Source organism: Protobothrops mucrosquamatus, unplaced genomic scaffold, assembly GCF_001527695.2.
Source record: "Protobothrops mucrosquamatus isolate PMUCROS unplaced genomic scaffold, P.Mucros_1.0 scaffold6507, whole genome shotgun sequence".
NCBI classification, from domain to species: Eukaryota; Metazoa; Chordata; class Lepidosauria; order Squamata; family Viperidae; genus Protobothrops; species Protobothrops mucrosquamatus.
Genome location: NW_015392331.1, coordinates 244 through 19,909, shown reverse-complemented (window position 1 = coordinate 19,909; position 19,666 = coordinate 244). Strand labels below are relative to the sequence as shown.

The 19,666-nt window shown below is 43.4% G+C and overlaps 1 protein-coding gene across 1 annotated transcript; it reads left to right on the top strand.

Annotated features, from left to right (window-relative positions):
• Positions 1 to 1,598: 1,598 nt before the first annotated feature.
• NDUFA9 (NADH:ubiquinone oxidoreductase subunit A9) lies at positions 1,599 to 18,582 on the top strand (the record flags this gene model as incomplete). Its single annotated transcript, XM_015829598.1, has 10 exons — positions 1,599 to 1,763; positions 3,070 to 3,167; positions 3,380 to 3,471; positions 4,767 to 4,908; positions 6,351 to 6,453; positions 7,436 to 7,503; positions 7,897 to 7,973; positions 13,414 to 13,509; positions 17,188 to 17,254; positions 18,314 to 18,582. Coding segments are annotated over 10 exons (1,082 nt in total), but the record flags the coding sequence as incomplete, so codon positions are not given.
• Positions 18,583 to 19,666: the final 1,084 nt, after the last annotated feature.

Sequence of the window (19,666 nt, the reverse complement as noted above, 5' to 3'; positions counted from 1 at the left end):
CTGCCATTAAGTTAGTAACCCGGTTGTTAAGCGAATCCGGCTTCCCCCGTTGACTTTGCTTGTCAGAAGGTCGCAAAAGGGGATCACGTGACCCCCGGGACACCGCAACCGTCATAAACGCGAACCGGTTGTCAAGCGTCCGAATGTAAATCCCGTGACCCTGGGATGGATGCCGCAGTGGTCGTAAGTGTGAAAAACGGCCCTAAGTCCCCTCTTTTCGGTGCCGTTGTAACTTCAGACGGTCACTAAAAGAACTGCTGTACGCTGAGGATTACCCATAATACATAAATCAATGTTCTGTTAAGTTCTGTGCAACACTGTCCTGGTTATGGCGTGTGTGTGTGTGGGGAAAACAACAACAACACTTTTTCCATGAACCACGAGTGATCCTAATTCTTGGTTTTGGTCCCGTTTCAGAAACTTCAACTTCGAAGAGGTATTTGTTTCCTTTCCTAGAGAGATCGCTCGCCTCTCAAAGCAGGCCGGAGTGGAAAAATTGATTCACTTTTCTCACTTGAACGCGGACAGCCAAAGTCCTTCAAAATACCTCAGGACTAAGGTGGGTTGTTCAGCAATGTTAGGCCTTTTGTTTTTAGACCCTGCCGCTTTGTAATTATGTTATAAGAGGGGGGTCAAGCTCTTCTCCAAAGCGCCAGAAGGCAGGCGAAGAAGCAAGGGATGGAGACTATTCAATCTGGAATTAAGGAGAAATTTCCTGACAGGGAGAACAATTAACCAGTGGAACTCCTTGCCTCCAGAAGTTGTGGATGCTTGAACACTGGAAGTTTTTAAGAAGAGACTGGACAGCCTTTTGTCTGAAATGGTCTATGGCAGCAGTGGGCAACCTTGGCTCTTTTATGACTCGTGGACTTCAACTCCCAAAATTCCTGAGCCAGCCATGCTGAGGGGAAAGGGAGGTTTCCAAGCTGAGCCATGCCGGCTTAGGAATTCTGGGAGTTGAAGTCCACGAGTCATAAAAGGGCCTAGGCCTAGGCCAGAGGTAGGCAACCTTGGCTCTTTTATGACTGGTGGACTTCAACTCCCAGAATTCCTGAGCCAGCCACGCTGAGGGGAAAGGGAGNAATCAGCAGGGACTCAGTTACTTTCCTCCTCCACCCTCCTCCTCCTCAATTCACAGATTGTAGCTTATATTCCGGGAAATAAGGCATGACTGACCATCTTAACTGGGGCTTATTTTGGGGGTGGGGCTGATTTTACGAGCATCCTGAAAACTCACGCTAGGGCTTATTTTCCAGTTGGGTCTTATTTTGGGGAAAACGCGGTCGTCCTCCCAGCAAGCCGTGTGACCAAAATTCAGATGCTTAGCGACTGACTCATTTTTACGACGGCTGCAGTGTCCCGGCGTCATGTGATCACCTTTTGCGACAAACATAGTCGACGGGGAAGCCAGTTTCACTTCACAACTGCGTTACTAACTTAACAGCTGCAGCGATTCACTTAAGAACCGTGGCAAGAAAGGTCGTAAAATGGGGCAAAACTCGACCGCCGTCTCGCCGAGCAATGGAAATTTGGGGTTGAATGGAAATCTTGGAGATGAATAAATATTCATATGTGTGCTCAATGTCCTTGTGTTTTAGGCTATGGCATTCCTGCAGGGGTGTTGTCGCTTCTTCAACAAGATCGCTCCATTCACTATTCGGTGATGCCTCATGGGCGCAGTGGACGTTCCTCCGTCAGTGGCATTGTGGCCACAGTCTTTGGGGCCACAGGATTTCTGGGCCGATATATTGTTAACCACCTAGGTAATATATGACAAGGATAGACTTCATTTAATAAATTAATGTTGTCGTCTATTAAGGTATTGCTTGTCCGACTTGCATATCTATTACGCCATTCAATCATGCAGGTAAATGCTACAAATTTATCCTCTAGCAGCATCATAAAATTTCTTTTTAAATGAGCCCATCAGAAAGGCTTTTCATAAAATTATATATATATATATATAGAACGTAGATCCATTCCCGGCAGGGTAGAACGAAAGACTGGTGCAGAAATACAGAAAAGAAGAAGGAGAGAGGGGAAGGGAAAAAGCAGTGGCAAGTTGTGTGAGGATAGGAGCAGCGCAGGCAAGTTGGTTAATAAAACAAAAACAGTGTCAGAACGCCGATTGGCCGACGGAATCCCATGACAGCATCCATGGGTCGGGTGCAAAAGTAGTTTGACCATAAATAAGCGCTCCCATTAACCTACATAGATCCCTGATGATGCCGGCAGTGGCCGGTGAAAGCTTGGGCTCTAATTTATTAAAACTTTTATAGTTTTTAATTCTTCCTGGTGTTCACTTTCTTTTATCTTTTATCATGAATGTACCCAGGAATCATTCGTCTGTTTTTAAGATTGTTTTTAAGATATATATATATATATATATATGCATGTAACAAAAATATCAAGTTGATATAATTCAGGACATTTAAAAAAAAATGAAGCAGAGGGAGGGAGGGAGGGAGATGGAGGAGGGCGGGCAGGCAGGCGCCATGGTGGTGCAGTGGCTAGAATGTAGCATTGCAGGCTAACTCACTGCCCGCTGCCAGCAGTTCGATCCTGACCGGCTCAAGGTTGACTCAGCCTTCCATCCTTCTGAGGTCGTAAAATAAGGACCCAGATCGTTGGGAGCAATAGGCTGACTTTGTAACCTACTTAGAGAGGGCTGTAAAGCACTGTCAAGCGGTATATAAGTCTAAGTGCTATTGCTTGTTATTTTTACAAACAGGGCAGCAAACATACCCAATACTTCTCCCTCCTCCTTTCCCCCCACAAACGACAATCCTGAGAGTGTACGCCTGGCTCTAGGTCACCCAGCTGGCTTTCGTGGCTAAGGTGGGACTAGAATTCACGCTCTCCCACTTCCTAGCCTGGCGCCTTCCCTGTAGCTCAAACGGTCTCTACACCACGGGGCACAGGGCTTCGGGAAACCCAGAGGAACTTAATGCCTGGATGAACACCCCTTTTGCAATCTGACATGTAAAAAGTGTGTGTGGCTCAATGCTAACGTTTACTATCCTGTAATTGACCCATTCCAAAGAAACTTTTTTCTTGTTCTTCTTCTAGGCCGTATCGGTTCCCAAGTCGTCATCCCGTACCGCTGTGACGAGTACGATCTCCTGTACCTTCGGCCCATGGGGGACCTAGGACAGCTTATTTTTATGGTAGGGTGTGAATTTGCCTCAAATCTTTACGAAGGCAAAACAACAAGTGAAAAGATAGATAAGATGAGATGAGATGAGATAGATAGATAGATGAGATAAGTGCTATTGCTATAAGTGTTACTGCTATTACATGGACCAGAAACTACTGGCCACACTTTGTGAAAGGTGTGCGGACATCATTTAATTTACTTTTGTGTTTCTGTGGTCACCAGGAATGGGATGCGCGCGACAAGGATTCTACCTGGAGAGCTGTCGAAAATAGCCACGTGGTAATCAACCTTGTCGGAAGAGACTGGGAAACCAGGTGAATTCCCCCCCCCCCCCCAGCTGAAATAAATTGAGGATTGACCGTCCTGGTGCCAGAGAGACCTTCGTGGTAGGCTCTTTCAGCTCAGCCCACCTCAGAGGGTTGTTGTGGGGAAAATGGGCAGGAGCTTATGTGCCCTGCCACGAGTTGGACAAAATAAAGGAGAGAAATAAATCTAAGGCAGGTGGTCCTCCGTTTATGACACAACTGAGCCTGAAATCTCTGTTGCTAAGCCAGACATCTCTTAAGTGAATTTTTCCCCGTTTTATGACCTTTCTTAAATGGATGGATGGATGGATGGATGGATGGATGGATGGATGGATGGATGGATGGATGGATGGATGGATGGATGGATGGATAGATAGATGATAGATAGATAGATGGATGGATGGATGGATGGATGGATGGATGGATGGATGGATGGCGATAGACAGACAGATGATAGTTGATAGATAGATAGACAGATTAGATAGATAATAGATAGATAGATAGATAGATAGATAGATAGATACAGATACTAGATGATAGATATAGATGATAGATAGAAAGATAGATACTTGATAGATAGATAATAGATAATAGAGATAGAAAGATAGATACTTGATAGATAATAGATAGACAGATAGATTAATAGATAAATAAATAATAGTTAATAGATAATATAGATAATAGATAGATAGATTAATACATAGATTAATACATAGATAGACAGACAAACAGATAGATAACCTTTATTGTCATTTTTTTCCTGTGGGCAAAACGGCACGTATTAAAAATGAAATTTAGTTGCTTCCTCTGAAAGTGTACACATACATAACACACATTTAAAACATACTATGTAGAACTTGCCACGGTTGTTAAGTGAATCGCTGCCGTTGTTAAGTTAGTAACCCGGTTGTTAAGCGAATCCGGCTTCCCCCGTTGACTTTGCTTGTCAGAAGGTCGCAAAAGGGGATCACGTGACCCCCGGGACACCGCAACCGTCATAAACGCGAACCGGTTGTCAAGCGTCCGAATGTAAATCCCGTGACCCTGGGGGATGGATGCCCAGCGGTCGTAAGTGTGAAAAACGGCCCTAAGTCCCCTCTTTTCGGTGCCGTTGTAACTTCAGACGGTCACTAAAAGAACTGCTGTACGCTGAGGATTACCCATAATACATAAATCAATGTTCTGTTAAGTTCTGTGCAACACTGTCCTGGTTATGGCGTGTGTGTGTGTGTGGGGAAAACAACAACAACACTTTTTCCGTGAACCACGAGTGATCCTAATTCTTGGTTTTGGTCCCGTTTCAGAAACTTCAACTTCGAAGAGGTGTTTGTTTCCTTTCCTAGAGAGATCGCTCGCCTCTCAAAGCAGGCCGGAGTGGAAAAATTGATTCACTTTTCTCACTTGAACGCGGACAGCCAAAGTCCTTCAAAATACCTCAGGACTAAGGTGGGTTGTTCAGCGATGTTAGGCCTTTTGTTTTTAGACCCTGCCGCTTTGTAATTATGTTATAAGAGGGGGGGGTCAAGCTCTTCTCCAAAGCGCCAGAAGGCAGGCGAAGAAGCAAGGGATGGAGACTATTCAATCTGGAATTAAGGAGAAATTTCCTGACAGGGAGAACAATTAACCAGTGGAACTCCTTGCCTCCAGAAGTTGTGGATGCTTGAACACTGGAAGTTTTTAAGAAGAGACTGGACAGCCTTTTGTCTGAAATGGTCTATGGCAGCAGTGGGCAACCTTGGCTCTTTTATGACTCGTGGACTTCAACTCCCAGAATTCCTGAGCCAGCCATGCTGAGGGGAAAGGGAGGTTTCCAAGCTGAGCCATGCCGGCTTAGGAATTCTGGGAGTTGAAGTCCACGAGTCATAAAAGGGCCTAGGCCTAGGCCAGAGGTAGGCAACCTTGGCTCTTTTATGACTGGTGGACTTCAACTCCCAGAATTCCTGAGCCAGCCACGCTGAGGGGAAAGGGAGNCTCAGGAATTCTGGGAGTTGAAGTCCACGAGTCATATAAGAGCCAAGGTTGCCTACCCCTGGTCTAGGGTCTCCTGGCTGAGCAGGGGGTTGGACTAGAAGACCTCCAAGGTCCCTTCCAACTCTATTATTATTTTTATTATTGATCATCGCACAGTCAGCCAGATGTTCAGACTGGATTTGGCATTTTGTCTACCTATTGAGTCCTTCCCAAAGACCTGGGATAGGCAGATGTGGATGTTTGATGGTATTACAGATCTCGTCGCAGGATGGAAGCGGTTCCTAGCAAGGCCACCTTTTGCAATTGACTAATGGCGAATTTGTCAATGCCGATGATGGTGTTCAAGTGGTGCTCCAGTTGTTTTGGGATTGCACCCAAGGCGATGATGATGATTATTATTATCATTGTTGTTATTATTATTATCTCAATTGTATTTGTGAAATGTATACATTGCCTTAATCTGATTGGTTTGGTAAGGTATGTCTGCACATCCTTACAGTCGTGTCCAGGCCTGGAGATAAAAAAAAATCCATCTCCTTATCATTTCCATTTTAATCATTTTAATTTTTGGATTGCTGCCAGACTTTAGCTAAACAAAACCAGGTGCCACTTCTCACTCAAACCTTGTCCTCATTGCTGACACGTGTTCAGCTTCACATCTGGGCCAGAATATTGAAACGCTCAAATGTACAATTGGGAAGGGGCCCTTTTATGACTGTTGAACTTCAACTCCCAGAATTCCTCAGCCAGGCATGCTGGCTGGGGAATTCTGGGAGTTGAAGTCCAACAGTCATAAAAGGGCCACGTGTGAAGACCCCTGGGCTAGGAGGACATAGTCTGTCAAATCTGGTTGTTGAAATTGCATCTCTCACATCGGTATGAGAAGTTGAATAATCTTCCAATGACTTGATCCATAGGCAGAAGGAGAAAAAGTTGTCAGGGCAGAATTTCCAGATGCCATCATTATGAAGCCTTCTGATATATATGGGAGAGAAGACAGGTTCTTAAACTATTACGCCGGTAAGTATGTTTATTGTAACATATAAACTTTTTTACTAAAGAGACAGGCATTGGACAGAATACAGTATATATATTCCTGCAGTCGTGAAAGCTGCACCGGATGTTTTTTTTTCCTTCTGCGGTTACATTATTGATGTGAAAAAAACTGCACACGTTTAAATAAGGTTCTCGTTTAAATCCGTACAGTAATAAACCTTTCAGATCTTGGTTTCAAACCCTAGTGGTTTGTGGGGATTCCAGGAACTACGGGTAAGGGGCCATTTCCTATTTGATCATTTAAAAAATATTGTAAATTCATGGTCATTAGATAAGATAAGGTAAGATAAGGCAAGATAGGATAGGATAAGATAAGACAAGGCAAGACAGGATAAGATAGACAAGATAAGATAGATAGGATAACCTTTATTGTCATTTTTTTACTGTGGGCACAACGGCACACATCAACAATGAAATTTAGTTGCAAGAACTAGATGTGTAACACTATGGTTAGCCCTTTTTATCCAAGTTTTTGGGTTTCCCATCTATATAATAGCTAATAATCCTGTTGTGAGCAATGGAAATTTTGTGAACGTTGGACTATATGAATATGTAATTAAGCCCCTTTGAATTCTGTTAGGCTTATTCCTGATTTTAAGTGTGAAGCATGTGCAGTTGTGAACATTTTTACATTTTTACAAAAGTTAAAAAAGTTAAACATTAAAATAAATACATTGTCTAACCCAGCGGCCCCCAATCTTTGGGGCACCAGGAACCGGTTCTGTGGAAAGAGGCTTTTCCGCGGACAGGAGGGTGCGTAGTTTTGTGTGCTGCCTGCATCCCGCGGATGGGGCTTCCCTTGTTTGCGCAGACCGGTTCCCGACATCCCGCGGACTGGTGCCGGTCCGGGGGTTGGGGACTCCTGCTCTAAAACCTATTGGAAAATAACTAAGCAAAGTAGTAATATGAATAAGGATCTTTAGTTGACTTACCTCTCTTGATATAGGGTTGCGACGGTTTGGCGGAGTACCCATTGTTGGTTTTGGCAAGAAAACTGTGAAGCAGCCTGTCTACGTAAGTACTAATTAAAAGAATAGAATAGAAGAATAGAATAGAATAGAATAGAATAGAATAGAATAGAATAGAATAGAATAGAATAGAATAGAATAGAAAACAGAAACATCTGTGGAGCCTTCCCTTTTATACAAGGCTCTTAAAGAGATACAGCCCTTGCTTGCTCTTAAAGAGACACAGACCTTGCTTGCTCTTAAAGAGACACAGACCTTGCTTGCTCTTAAAGAGACACAGACCCAGCTGGCTCTTCAAGGGACATAGACCCTGCTGAGTCATTCCCAACATTACATCATACGTCTTACATTACATCAGCTGGTTAGCTTCTAAATCATTACCTTGACAAAATTTAATTAACCATGTCAATATTTTTTTCTGTTGAATATTATTTGATAGGTGGTTGATGTAGCCCGGGCAGTAATGAATGCTATCAAGGACCCTGATTCTAAAGGAAAAACATATGCACTGGTTGGGTATGTTTTCTGTTTTGTTTTTTTACTTCTCTCATGTAAAACCTACAACATTTGTTCTGTCTTTAATGCTCTTGTGTTCCTTTAAAAAAAAAAAACCCTTCAAGACTCGCAGGAGTCTTCTCCAGCACCAGAGTTCAAAGGCCTCAATTCTTTGGCGCTCAGCCTTTCTGATGGTCCAACTCTCCCAGCCATACATTGCAACTGGGAAAGACTTTTATTAGTTGCATTTTATTTACACAGTTTTGACATTCCGCATTACAAAGATTCAGACGTCTTGATAAATTGGCTGTTAACCTGAAATGTTACATAGTTTTCATACTGGGAGGAAAGCTTTAAAACGCAGGTCCAGTTCTACCCCATTCCAGCCCCAAATTGTTTAAAATGAGGAGTGGATAAACCCCTCCAGCTCACGAGCGTGTCCAGAAAATCATTTTTAAGGTCGCAGAAATGATTGTGTAAATAAAAAGAGTTCATTTTGACTTGTTGGATTCAAAGTCTTACAAGATCAGCTTGGCTCTGCCCCTATTTTTTGCCTGGATTGGAGGGACCCCGAGCTAATAGCAACCCTCCAAAAAAACTGGTTTGCTTCTTCACGAACTGAAGAAGCTTCTTGATGAGAAGGGAAATGTTTTCAAGGGGGGGGGAAACCCTCAAGTTGCCTTTTGGAACCAAAAAATTAATAATAATAAGCACCTTTGGGATAGTAGTAACCTTTTGTTAAGCTTTTGTTCTCATTTTGTTTGCTCACCATTTTTAAATGATCAAAGCTTGTCTGCGTACTGGAGGATCGGGAGATGCTCCTAGTGATGGGAGCAGCACATCGGCAAGGCTAAATAAATAAATCCACTGCTTTATGATTTGATTGCTCCAGTTTGTTTAGCAGAAACAAACATCAGGTTACAGTGAGTTAAGAAGCCTTGACAGGGGTTGGCAATACGTTGTCATCGGTATGCGGAGAGCGTGCCGTTCAGTGCCAAATTCCAATTCAAAACCCTTCATTGTTCTCTCCTGATTTTGATGGGAAAAAAACCCTGTGGAAAGGCTGAGTTTCGTACTACCCAAATGGTTGTAAAACCACCGTTTCATGCTTCAAATTTCTGGGTCCAGAATAAGGTGGCTGGATAGAGAGTTTGAATTAAAATCTTTTACAGGTAGTCCTCGACTTAAAATCATCCATTTAGCTCAAGTTTTAACCAGCACTGGGGTGGGGGGGGAAATGACAATTTTTCACCCTTAACGACCGTGGTAGTGTTCCCTTGGTTCACGTGATCAAAATTCAACTACTTGCCAACTGGCTTGTATTTGTGACGGTTGCAGTGTCCAGTGTGTGTGTGTGTGTGTGTGTGTGTGTGTGTGTGTGTGTGTGTGTGAGAGAGAGAGAGAGAGAGAGAGAGAGAGAGAGAGAGAGAGAGAGAGAGAGACGTGATCCCCTTTTGCAACCCGGCACTAGGGGGGGAAAATAACAATTTTTCACCCTTACAACCGTTGTAGTGTTCCCTTGGTTCACATGATCAAAATTCAGCCACTTGCCAACTGGCTCGTATTTATGACAGTTGCAGTGTCCTGTGTGTGTGTGTGTGTGTGTGTGTATGTGTGTGTGTGAGAGAGAGAGACGTGATCCCCTTTTGCGACCATCTGATGAGCAAAGTCAAAGGGGAAGGCAGGTTCGCTTCCCGTGATACCAATTTAACGGCAGCAGCGATACCAACTTAGCCACTGCGGCAAGCAACGTCATAAAATGGGACAAAACTCGCTTGGCTGTCTCGCTTAGCATTGGAAATTTTGGGCCGAGTTGCTCTCATAAGCCGGGGACCGCCTGTATTCCATTTGGTGATTAGCTTCAGCCAAATAAAATAAGAAAGCCAAGATCACGGCATCCGGCCCTCTCAATTCCTGGCAAATAGATGGGGAAGAAATGGAGGCAGTGACAGATTTTATCTTCCTGGGCTCCAAGATCACCACAGATGGGGACTGCAGCCAAGAAATTAGAAGACACTTGCTCCTGGGGAGGAAAGCCACGACAAATCTAGACAGCACACTAAAAAGCAGAGACATCACCCTGCCAACAAAAGTGCGTAGAGTCAAGGCCTTGGTTTTCCCAGTTGCAATGTATGGCTGTGGAAGTTGGACCGTAAGAAAGGCTGAGCGCCAAAGAATGGAGGCCTTTGAACTATGGTGCTGGAGAAGACTCCTGCGAGTCCCCTGGACTGCAAGGCGATCCAACCGGTCGGTCCTAGAGGAGATCCACCCCAACTGGTCTTTAGAAGGCCAGATGCTGAAGTTGAAACTCAAGTCCTTTGGCCACCTAATGAGAAGGAAGGACTCTCTGGAGAAGAGCCTGATGCTGGGAAAGATGGAGGGCAAGAGAAGAAGGGGACGACAGAGAAGGAGGTGGCTGGATGGAGTCCCTGAAGCAGGAGGCCTGAGCTTCAATGGACTCCAGAAGATGGTAGAGGGCAGGAAGGCCTGGAGGAACGTTGTCCATGGGGTCGCGATGGGTCGGACACGACTTCGCAACTAGCAACAACATCAAATAAAGGAAAGGGGGAAAAAAAGATAAGATAAAGCCAAATAAATTGGACCCCTCTTCTACAGTTTTGACATACACCCTGAGAGTCCCCCATCCTGAGACCAGACTGGCCTTCCTACCTGTCCATCAAAGAGGGGAGGGCAGAGGTAGCCATGACTACCATCAAGCACAGAATGGAGGGGAGGAGAGCTGAAATCCCTTCTTTAACCTGTTCAATACCTGGATGGACGATCTTTGTCCCTCTGCCTCTCCTCTACCTCAGCAGAAGGCAAAGACCTGGCTGACCTTGAAAGCAGCCAGGTCCGGTGAGATCCTGCAGTAGAATCACCGTGAGGAGCAAGGACCTGCAAGGCACACCCAGACATGGAAAAAAACACCTTCCAGAAGAAGTGAAATGACAGTTCATTTCCACGCCGTTGCCAATAAAAATAGTTGACTTTTTCTTGCCTTTACCCTTCCATCTTCAGCCAGGACCTCGCCTTGCTCGTAGGAGCTGATAGCATCCACGTTTCCCTCTGGCCCAGAAACCTCATTGCAAGATTTCCCATAAACTCAGCGTTTCCCATCCTGAATCAAAGGCCCATTGTCGTCAGGCGGACATAATAAAAGTTAAATTTCAACACTTCTTCGCGGGTCCGTTTCCATAAACCTGGGACTTTCGTATCTCATCATCCTGGTAGGCTTTGGTATGCCTCATAGCTCCATGAAAAATTACCTTCCTTTGCCCTAAACCAGGGGTAGGCAACCTTGGCTCTTTTATGACTCGTGGACTTCAACTCCCAGAATTCCTGAGCCAGCCTGGCTCAGCTTGGAAACCTCTCTTTCCCCTCAGCTTGGCTGGCTCAGGAATTCTGGGAGTTGAAGTCCACGAGTCATAAAAGAGCCACGGTTGCCTACCTCTGGCCTAGGCCTAGGCCGCTTCATGACTCGTGGACTTCAACTCCCAGAATTCCTGGGCCAGCGTGGCTCAGCTTGGAAACCTCTCCCTTTCCCCTCAGCATGGCTGGCTCAGGAATTCTGGGAGTTGAAGTCCACGAGTCATAAAAGAGCCGAGGTTCCCCACCCCGGCCCTATATCAGGGGTCCTCACCCTTGGCAACTTTAAGACTCGTGGACTTCAACTCCCAGAATTCCTGAGCCAGCGTGGCTCAGCTTGGAAATCTCTCCCTGTCCCCTCAGCGTGGCTGGCTCAGGAATTCTGGGAGTTGAAGTCCACGAGTCAAAAAAGAGCCAAGGTTGCCCACCCCTGCCCTAAACTGAGAGACTTTCCTGCCAGCCGAATATTAAGGTACCCGGCTAGAAATTGGGAGACCGAGAATTCTAGTCCCACCTTGAGCAAACAGCCAGTAGGGTGATTTTGCGCCAGTCGGTCTCTCTCAGCCCTAGAAAGCAGACAATGCATTGCAAGCCACTTCTGGAATCTTGCCATGAAAGATGGCTGGGCAATCGCCAGGAGTTCAAGACTGACTCTAAGGCAGCCCACCCCCCCGCAAGAGGAATAGATACTGTAAATAGGACAAGGCAATATCTTGTTTGCCAATGGATGGACGGACGGACAGACAGACAGACAGACAGACAGACAGACAGACAGACAGACAGACAGACAGAGGAAAAGATAGAGAAAGAAAGAAGAGATGGATGGATGGATGGATGGATAGATAGATAGATAGATAGATAGATAGATAGATAGATAGATAGATAGATAGATAGATAGATAGATAGATAGAAGAAAGAAAAAGAAAGAAAGAAAGAAAGAGAGATGATAGATAGATGATAGACAGACAGATAGAGATAGATGAAGATAGATATAAAAGATAGAGAGATAGAAGATAAAGAAGATAGATAGATGATAGATAGATATAAAAAAGAAAAAGATAAGATGATAGATATAAGAAAGAAAGAAAGATAGAGAGATAGATGATAGATAGATAGATGATAGACAGAGATAGATGAAGATAGATATAAAAGATAGATAGTTAGAAGATAAAGAAGATAGATAGATGATAGATAGATAGATATAAAAAAGAAAAAGAAGATGATAGATATAAGAAAGAAAGTGAGAGAGATGATAGACAGACAGACAGACAGATAGAGATAGATGAAGATAGATAGATAGAGATATAAAAGATAGAGATAGATAGATAGATAGATAGATAGATAGATAGATAGATAGATAGATAGATAGATAGATAGATAGATAGATAGATAGATAGATAGATAGATAGATAGATAGAGTTCAATAACAAAATCTTTGTGCAAATCTCAGGTTACACCCTCAAATATTTCGTCTCTTTTTCCGTTAACATTTACTGTCTCATATTTAGGTTAGTACATTTCTAATTACACCAACTCAATGAAAACGCCATTATTACATTTATCAATAAATTTTTAGCTTATACGTATCTTAATTGCATTCAATCTTCATAAACAATCCATATCCTGTTACTGATTTTTACTCCGTTTTTAATTTCTTATCCATATTCCAATGTAACCTTTGGTATTTATAATTGTCAGACTTTGGGCAACCCAAATTTCCCTTATCTCACTTCGTAACAAACTACAATATCCAAAATACGTATTTTATCTATTTGAATACGATCTTGTTCTAGTTCCTAAGAGTTACCTATCTCCCGTCCTGTTAAATCATCTACTTAATAACACAATATTAAGCGTCTGAATTTTGATCACGTGACCCTGGGGGGAATGCTGCAACGGTCGTTAAGTGTGAAACGCGGTCGTAAGTCTCTTCGTCTCGGTGCCGTTACAACTTTGAACGGTGACTAAATGAACTGTTAAGTTTTGAGTCGAGGACTACCTGTACTCAAAAGTTCTTAACTCATTGTTACACTGCATATTTCTCATCTCACGTCTGCCCCATTTTCTTTCTCTCTTTTTTTTTTCTCTTTTGCAGCCCTCACAGGTACTTCTTGTATGACATGATCAAGTTCCTGTACTCGGTCATGCACAGACCCTTCCTCACGTACCCCCTGCCTCGTCCCCTCTTCCTGTAAGTCGGATTGTTATTTGGTTGGTGATGGGTTCCTTCGTAGGCTGAACCTTAAGGATGTTGAGTCACTGGTGACTTTGGAGGTCTTTTAATCCAACCCCTTGCTCAAGCAGGAGACCCTCTACCATATTGGACAAGAAGTTCTCTAGTCTTCTTTTGAAAATCTCCAAGTGATGGAGCACCCACAATTTTTGGAGACGAGCCGTTCCACTGGTTAATTGTTCTCACTGTCAGGAAATATCTCCTTACTTCCAGCTGGCTTCTCTCCATGATACGTTTCCATCTGTTGCTTCTCGTCCTGCCTTCAGGGGCTTTGGAGAATAGCTTGGCCCCACTTTTCGGTGGCAGCCCCTCAAATAGTGGAAGGCTGATGTCCTGTCACCCCTAGTCCTTCTCTTCATTAAACTAGACCAGGGGTAGGCAACCTTGGCTCTTTTATGACTCGTGGACTTCAACTCCCAGAATTCCTGAGCCAGTATGGCTCAGCTTGGAAACCTCTCCCTTTCGCCTCAGCGTGGCTGGCTCAGGAATTCTGGGAGTTGAAGTCCACCAGTCATAAAAGAACCAAGGTTCCCCACCCCTGCCCTATCTCAGGGGTCCTCAACCTTGGCAACTTTAAGACTCGTGGACTTCAACTCCCAGAATTCCTGAGCCGGCATGGCTCAGCTTGGAAACCTCTCCCTTTCCCCTCAGCGTGGCTGGCTCAGGAATTCTGGGAGTTGAAGTCCACCAGTCATAAAAGAGCCAAGGTTCCCCACCCCTGAACATGACATACCCAATTGCAGCAACCCTCCATTGTATAGTTTTCTATAGAAATAAATAGTCTCTTAGGCAGAAACCTCACGCCAGGTAAAAACTGGTTTTGTTGTAAGTACCTATTTTATGTAGCTTTCACTGTACATAAGAACAATGCATAAAAGTCTCCTCTGCCTTGGCTTCTCTCTGTCAGTTGCCCCCCTTGCAAGGCAAAATACCTGCTCCAGTTCCAAAAAAACCCAGGTTCAGTGTGACAGGATAGCAGGCAAGAAACTGGAACAGCTGATTGAGATGGATGGATGGATGGATGGATGGACGGACGGACAGACAGACAGACAGACAGACAGACAGACACAGATAAAGAAGAGAGGGAGGGAGGTATAGATAGATAGGAAGATAAATAGGAAGATAGAGAAGATAGAGAAGATAGAGATAAAGAAGATAGATAGATGATATAGATGATAGATAGATAGATAGATAGATAGATAGATAGATAGATAGATAGATAGATAGATAGATAGATAGATAGATAGATAGATAGATAGGAAGATAGATGAGAAGATAGAGAAGATTAAGATAGATCGATAAAGAAGATAGATGATAGAGAGATAAGAGAGATAAAGAAGATAGATAGATAGAGAGATAGAGAGATAGAGAGATAGATAGATAGATAGATAGATAGATAGATAGATAGATAGATAGATAGATAGATAGATAGATAGATAGATAGGAAGATAGGAAGATAGGAAGATAGATAGGAAGATAGATGAGAAGATAGATGAGAAGATAGAGAAGATAAAGATAGATCGATAAAGAAGATAGATGATAGAGATAAGAGAGATGAAGATAGATAGATAGATAGATAGATAGATAGATAGATAGATAGATAGATAGATAGATGGATAGATAGATAGATAGATAGATAGATAGGAAGATAGATAGGAAGATAGATAGGAAGATAGATGAGAAGATAGAGAAGATAAAGATAGATCGATAAAGAAGATAGATGATAGAGAGAGATAAGAGAGATGAAGATAGATAGATAGATAGATAGATAGATAGATAGATAGATAGATAGATAGATAGATAGATAGATAGATAGATAGATAGATAGATAGATAGGAAGATAGATAGGAAGATAGATAGGAAGATAGATGAGAAGATAGAGAAGATAAAGATAGATCGATAAAGAAGATAGATGATAGAGAGAGAGATAAGAGAGATAAAGAAGATAGATAGATAGACAGGATAGCAGGCAAGAAACTGGAAGAGATGATTCAGATGGTTTGTGAAGAATAAGAGAATTGCGTTGCTTCTCGGACAGAAGAGGGTGTTCATCTGCAACAAGGGCCAAGTGCTTTTCTGCACATCTCCAGATCCCAGTTTCCAATTCCAACGGAGGCTGTCTTCACTCCTGCTTTGCTTTTATTGGTTTCCATCTCCGTTTTTCTGGCTGAAGCTTTTATAAACTGAGCAAAAAGGAGTACATCTTTAGGATAGGCCAGGAAAAAAACAACAACCATGGATCTCGCTGAATGCAAGACCCAAAGTTGCTTTTTCCAAAAGGAAACTGGAATTCCTTTGTTTTTTTTTCTTGAAAAAGTTTCGCTTCTGTTTTAGAACATGGGATAACTTTTACCCATGGCTAGAAAAACGAGTCAGAGAGAAAGGAATGTGACATGTAATTTTGAATATATATTAGTAAGAAGAAGGCGACTGAGTGATTTAATTAATACTGTTTATGATAATTAACTATATCTATTGTTGTTAGTTAAATACATGTACCCAGACAATATGCTGTTTGCTAAATATATATGTAAAAAGAAAAAGTTTTGCTTCTCTTCCCAGAAGCTTCTTCAGTTTTCAAGGGGAAAAAAAAAGTCCAATTGCCTTTTTGGGGGAAAAAAAAGCATCTTTGGAACAATCCCAAGTCTTTGTGAAGGCATTTTGGAGAATTAAAAACTCCAGTTGCAATCAACAGTTTCCACTCAATAGAATATCTGGGTTGTATTGATGAAACACAAGGAACTGTGTCGTGTTCCGTCAACAGGCAAATCTGATATATCGAAAGTATTAAATGCAGACCAAATCAGATTCTGGTTTATGTACAGGTATAGTATAGGGGGTACCTTGCTCAATAGTAGCAACTGTGAGAGGGACCTCAGAGTCCTAGTGGACAGTCACTTAAAGAGGACCCAGCCGTGTGCTGCAGCTGCCAAAAAAGCCAACACAGTGCTGGGCTGCATTAACAGAGGGACAGAATCAAGATCACGTGAAGTGTTAATACCACTTTACAATGCCTTGGTAAGGCCACACTTGGAATACTGCATCCAGTTTTGGTCACCACGATGTAAAAAAGATGTTGAGACTCTAGAAAGAGTGCAGAGAAGAGCAACAAAGATGATTAGGGGACTGGAGGCTAAAACATACAAGGAACGGTTGCTGGAATTGGGTATGTCTAGTTTAACGAAGAGAAGGACGAGGGGGGACATGATAGCAGTCTTCCAGTATCTCAGGGGCTGCCCCAAAGAAGAGGGAGTCAAGCTGTTCTCCAAAGCCCCTGAAGGCAGGACAAGAAGCAACAGATGGAAACTAACCAAGGAGAGAAGCAACCTGGAACTAAGGAGAAACTTCCTGACAGTGAGAACAATTAACCAGTGGAACAACCTGCCTCCAGAAGCGGTGAATGCCCCAACACTGGAAGTTTTTAAGAAGAGACTGGACAGCCATTTGTCTGAAATGGTATAGGGTTTCCTGCCTGAGCAGGGGGTTGGACTTGATGACCTCCAAGGTCCCTTCCAACTTTATTATTATTATTATTATTATTATTATTATTATTATTATTATTATTATTATTATTATTATTATTATTATTATAACAGCTGAATTCATTTTGTTTTTTTGCGCTTCCTCAAATTGCAGTTTCATTGCGAGATTTTTTGAGATGAATCCATTTGAGCCCTCGATCACAAGAGACAAAGTGGATCGGGTGAGTGCAGAACTGCAAAACATTTATACTTTTTCGGTTTCATTTTTTGTTCCTGGTTCATAGTACGCTTTCCCTTTAGCAACAAACAGATAACACAATAACGTGTGTGTGGCAAAATATGCCGTATTGAAATACAAAACAGGATCCTCTAGGTGGATTTTTTTATTATTTTTTTTAAAAGGCCAGAAAAAAGATATGTTGATTTTAACATTTACACAAGGTTATTATGGTATGTTCCTTATCAGGGTGTGGCCGTTCCTAGATTTGCGTTGCAATGAATCCCGGCCATTTTGAAATACTGTTAAGAGATGCCTCTAAGAAAAGGAACAAGGAACAACAACAACAAAAAAATGAAAATCTCAAGATAAGGGAACTTGCCTTAATAAAAAAAAATGGTCCTAAGTCGCTTTTTTCATTGCCGTTGTAACTTCGAACGGTCACTAAATGAACTGTTGTAAGTTGAGGACTACCTGTATTGGGCCTAACGCGTGCAGAAGGCTGGCTGAGGAATTCTGGGAATTGAAGTCCACAAGTCTTAATGCTGCCAATTTGAGCACTGGAGGGCAAATGCGTGCGTTTTTATCCAATTTCTACTTTTTTTTATTAACCAGAGCATCTTTCTTCCCACCCTACTCTTTCCAAATGTAAGAAAACGCCAAAAAAAGAACAAAAACGATTCATTTTCTAATTCAGTGTTTCTCCACCTTGACAATTTTAAGGCAGGTGGACTTCAACTCCCAGAATTCCACAGCCAGCAATGCTGGCTGTGGAATTCTGGGAGTTGAAGTCCACATGCCTTAAAATTGTCCAGGTTGAGAAACACTGTTCTAATTGATCAACATGGCAACTTTTCAATGGCAGATTAGTGAGTTGTGAGCATTCACACACACACACACACACACACACACACACCTTTTTAATACTGTAAGCACGACATGTCTCCAGCAAAGGGCCCTTTCCCCTGAATCGGCCCGATACGGTCGCCTTAATTTAATTACGGCAGAGTTAAAATGCGTAAGTGCACGTGGAATATAATTGCCTTTTCTTATCTGTTTAAAGTTCTACGTGACTGATAAGAGGTTTCCGGATCTTCCTGGCTTGGAGGACTTGGGTGTTAACCCGACTCCGCTAGAAACCAAGGCCATCGAAGTCCTGCGCCGGCATCGCCGGTCCTTCTGGGTGGATGCCGATCTCGAAGACGCAAAGCCGGCCACCCCTGTCACTCATCTGTAACCAGTGGATTTGCGAGACCTTACACGGACTACGTGGGTTTGAAGAAAGGCCGTACAAAGCACGTTAAAAATCTCAGATAAACCACCTCCACCTTCTTTGCCTCTCCCCTTTGCTTTGTTTGATCATCAAGGGAGGCCATCAAGAGTGTGAACCTTAAGAGAATAGAATACCTTTACGGTCGTCGTGTAACCCGCAACGAAATGAGTTGGGTCAGTGATGGCGAACCTTTTAGAGACCGAGTGCCCAAACTGCAACCCAAAACCCACTTATGCATTGTCGAGTGCCGGGTGGGTGTGGCCCATTGTCTGGGTGTGGTCCATTGGGTGGGCGTGGCCAATTGGGTGGGCATGGCTGCAGTGGTAATGGCAGACTGGGTGGGGCTAAAAAGTTCAATCAATCAATTCCAACTTTGCAAGATCTTTTTTTTCCCACGAGTTGAAATTGACTGATTGAATCTTTTTTTTTTGCACACGGCGGCGGAGGCCTAAAGCAAAAAGGTTTTATAAAACCCAGCTGAAGGCCTAGGACTGGGGCGACGGCGCGCGTGCCCACAGAGAGGGCTCTGAGTGCCGCCTCTGGCACCCGTGCCATAGGTTCGCCACCACTGAGTTGGGTACTGTAGTTTAATATTTGCCAGGAGGCGGGGTCTTGGCCTAAACCAGGGGTAGGCAACCTCCGCTCTTTGATGACTCATGGACTTCAACTCCCAGAATTCCTGAGTCAGCATAGCTCAGGAATTCTGGGAGTTGAGGTCCACGAGTCATAAAAGAGCCAAGGTTGCCTACCTCTGGCCTAGGTCTAGGCCACTTTATGACTGGTGGACTTCAACTCCCAGAATTCCTGAGCCAGCCTGGCTCAGCTTGGAAACCTCTCCCTTTCCCCTCAGCGTGGCTGGCTCAGGAATTCTGGGAGTTGAAGTCCACGAGTCATAAAAGAGCCAAAGTTTCCCACCCCTGGTCTAGACTAATAAAAAAAAAAGAACCAGGGGTGAGAGGATAGCATCCTTCCAATACTTGAGGGGCTGACACAGAGGAGAAGCGGTTGATCTATTCTCCAAAGCACGAGAGCAGGGGTCCCCAAACTGTGGACTGTGGCCCACTACTGGGCTGCGGCTTGCTGACCACCAGGCTATGGGGCAGGCTGGCCAATGTGCGCACATGTGCACACATTCATCCCCAC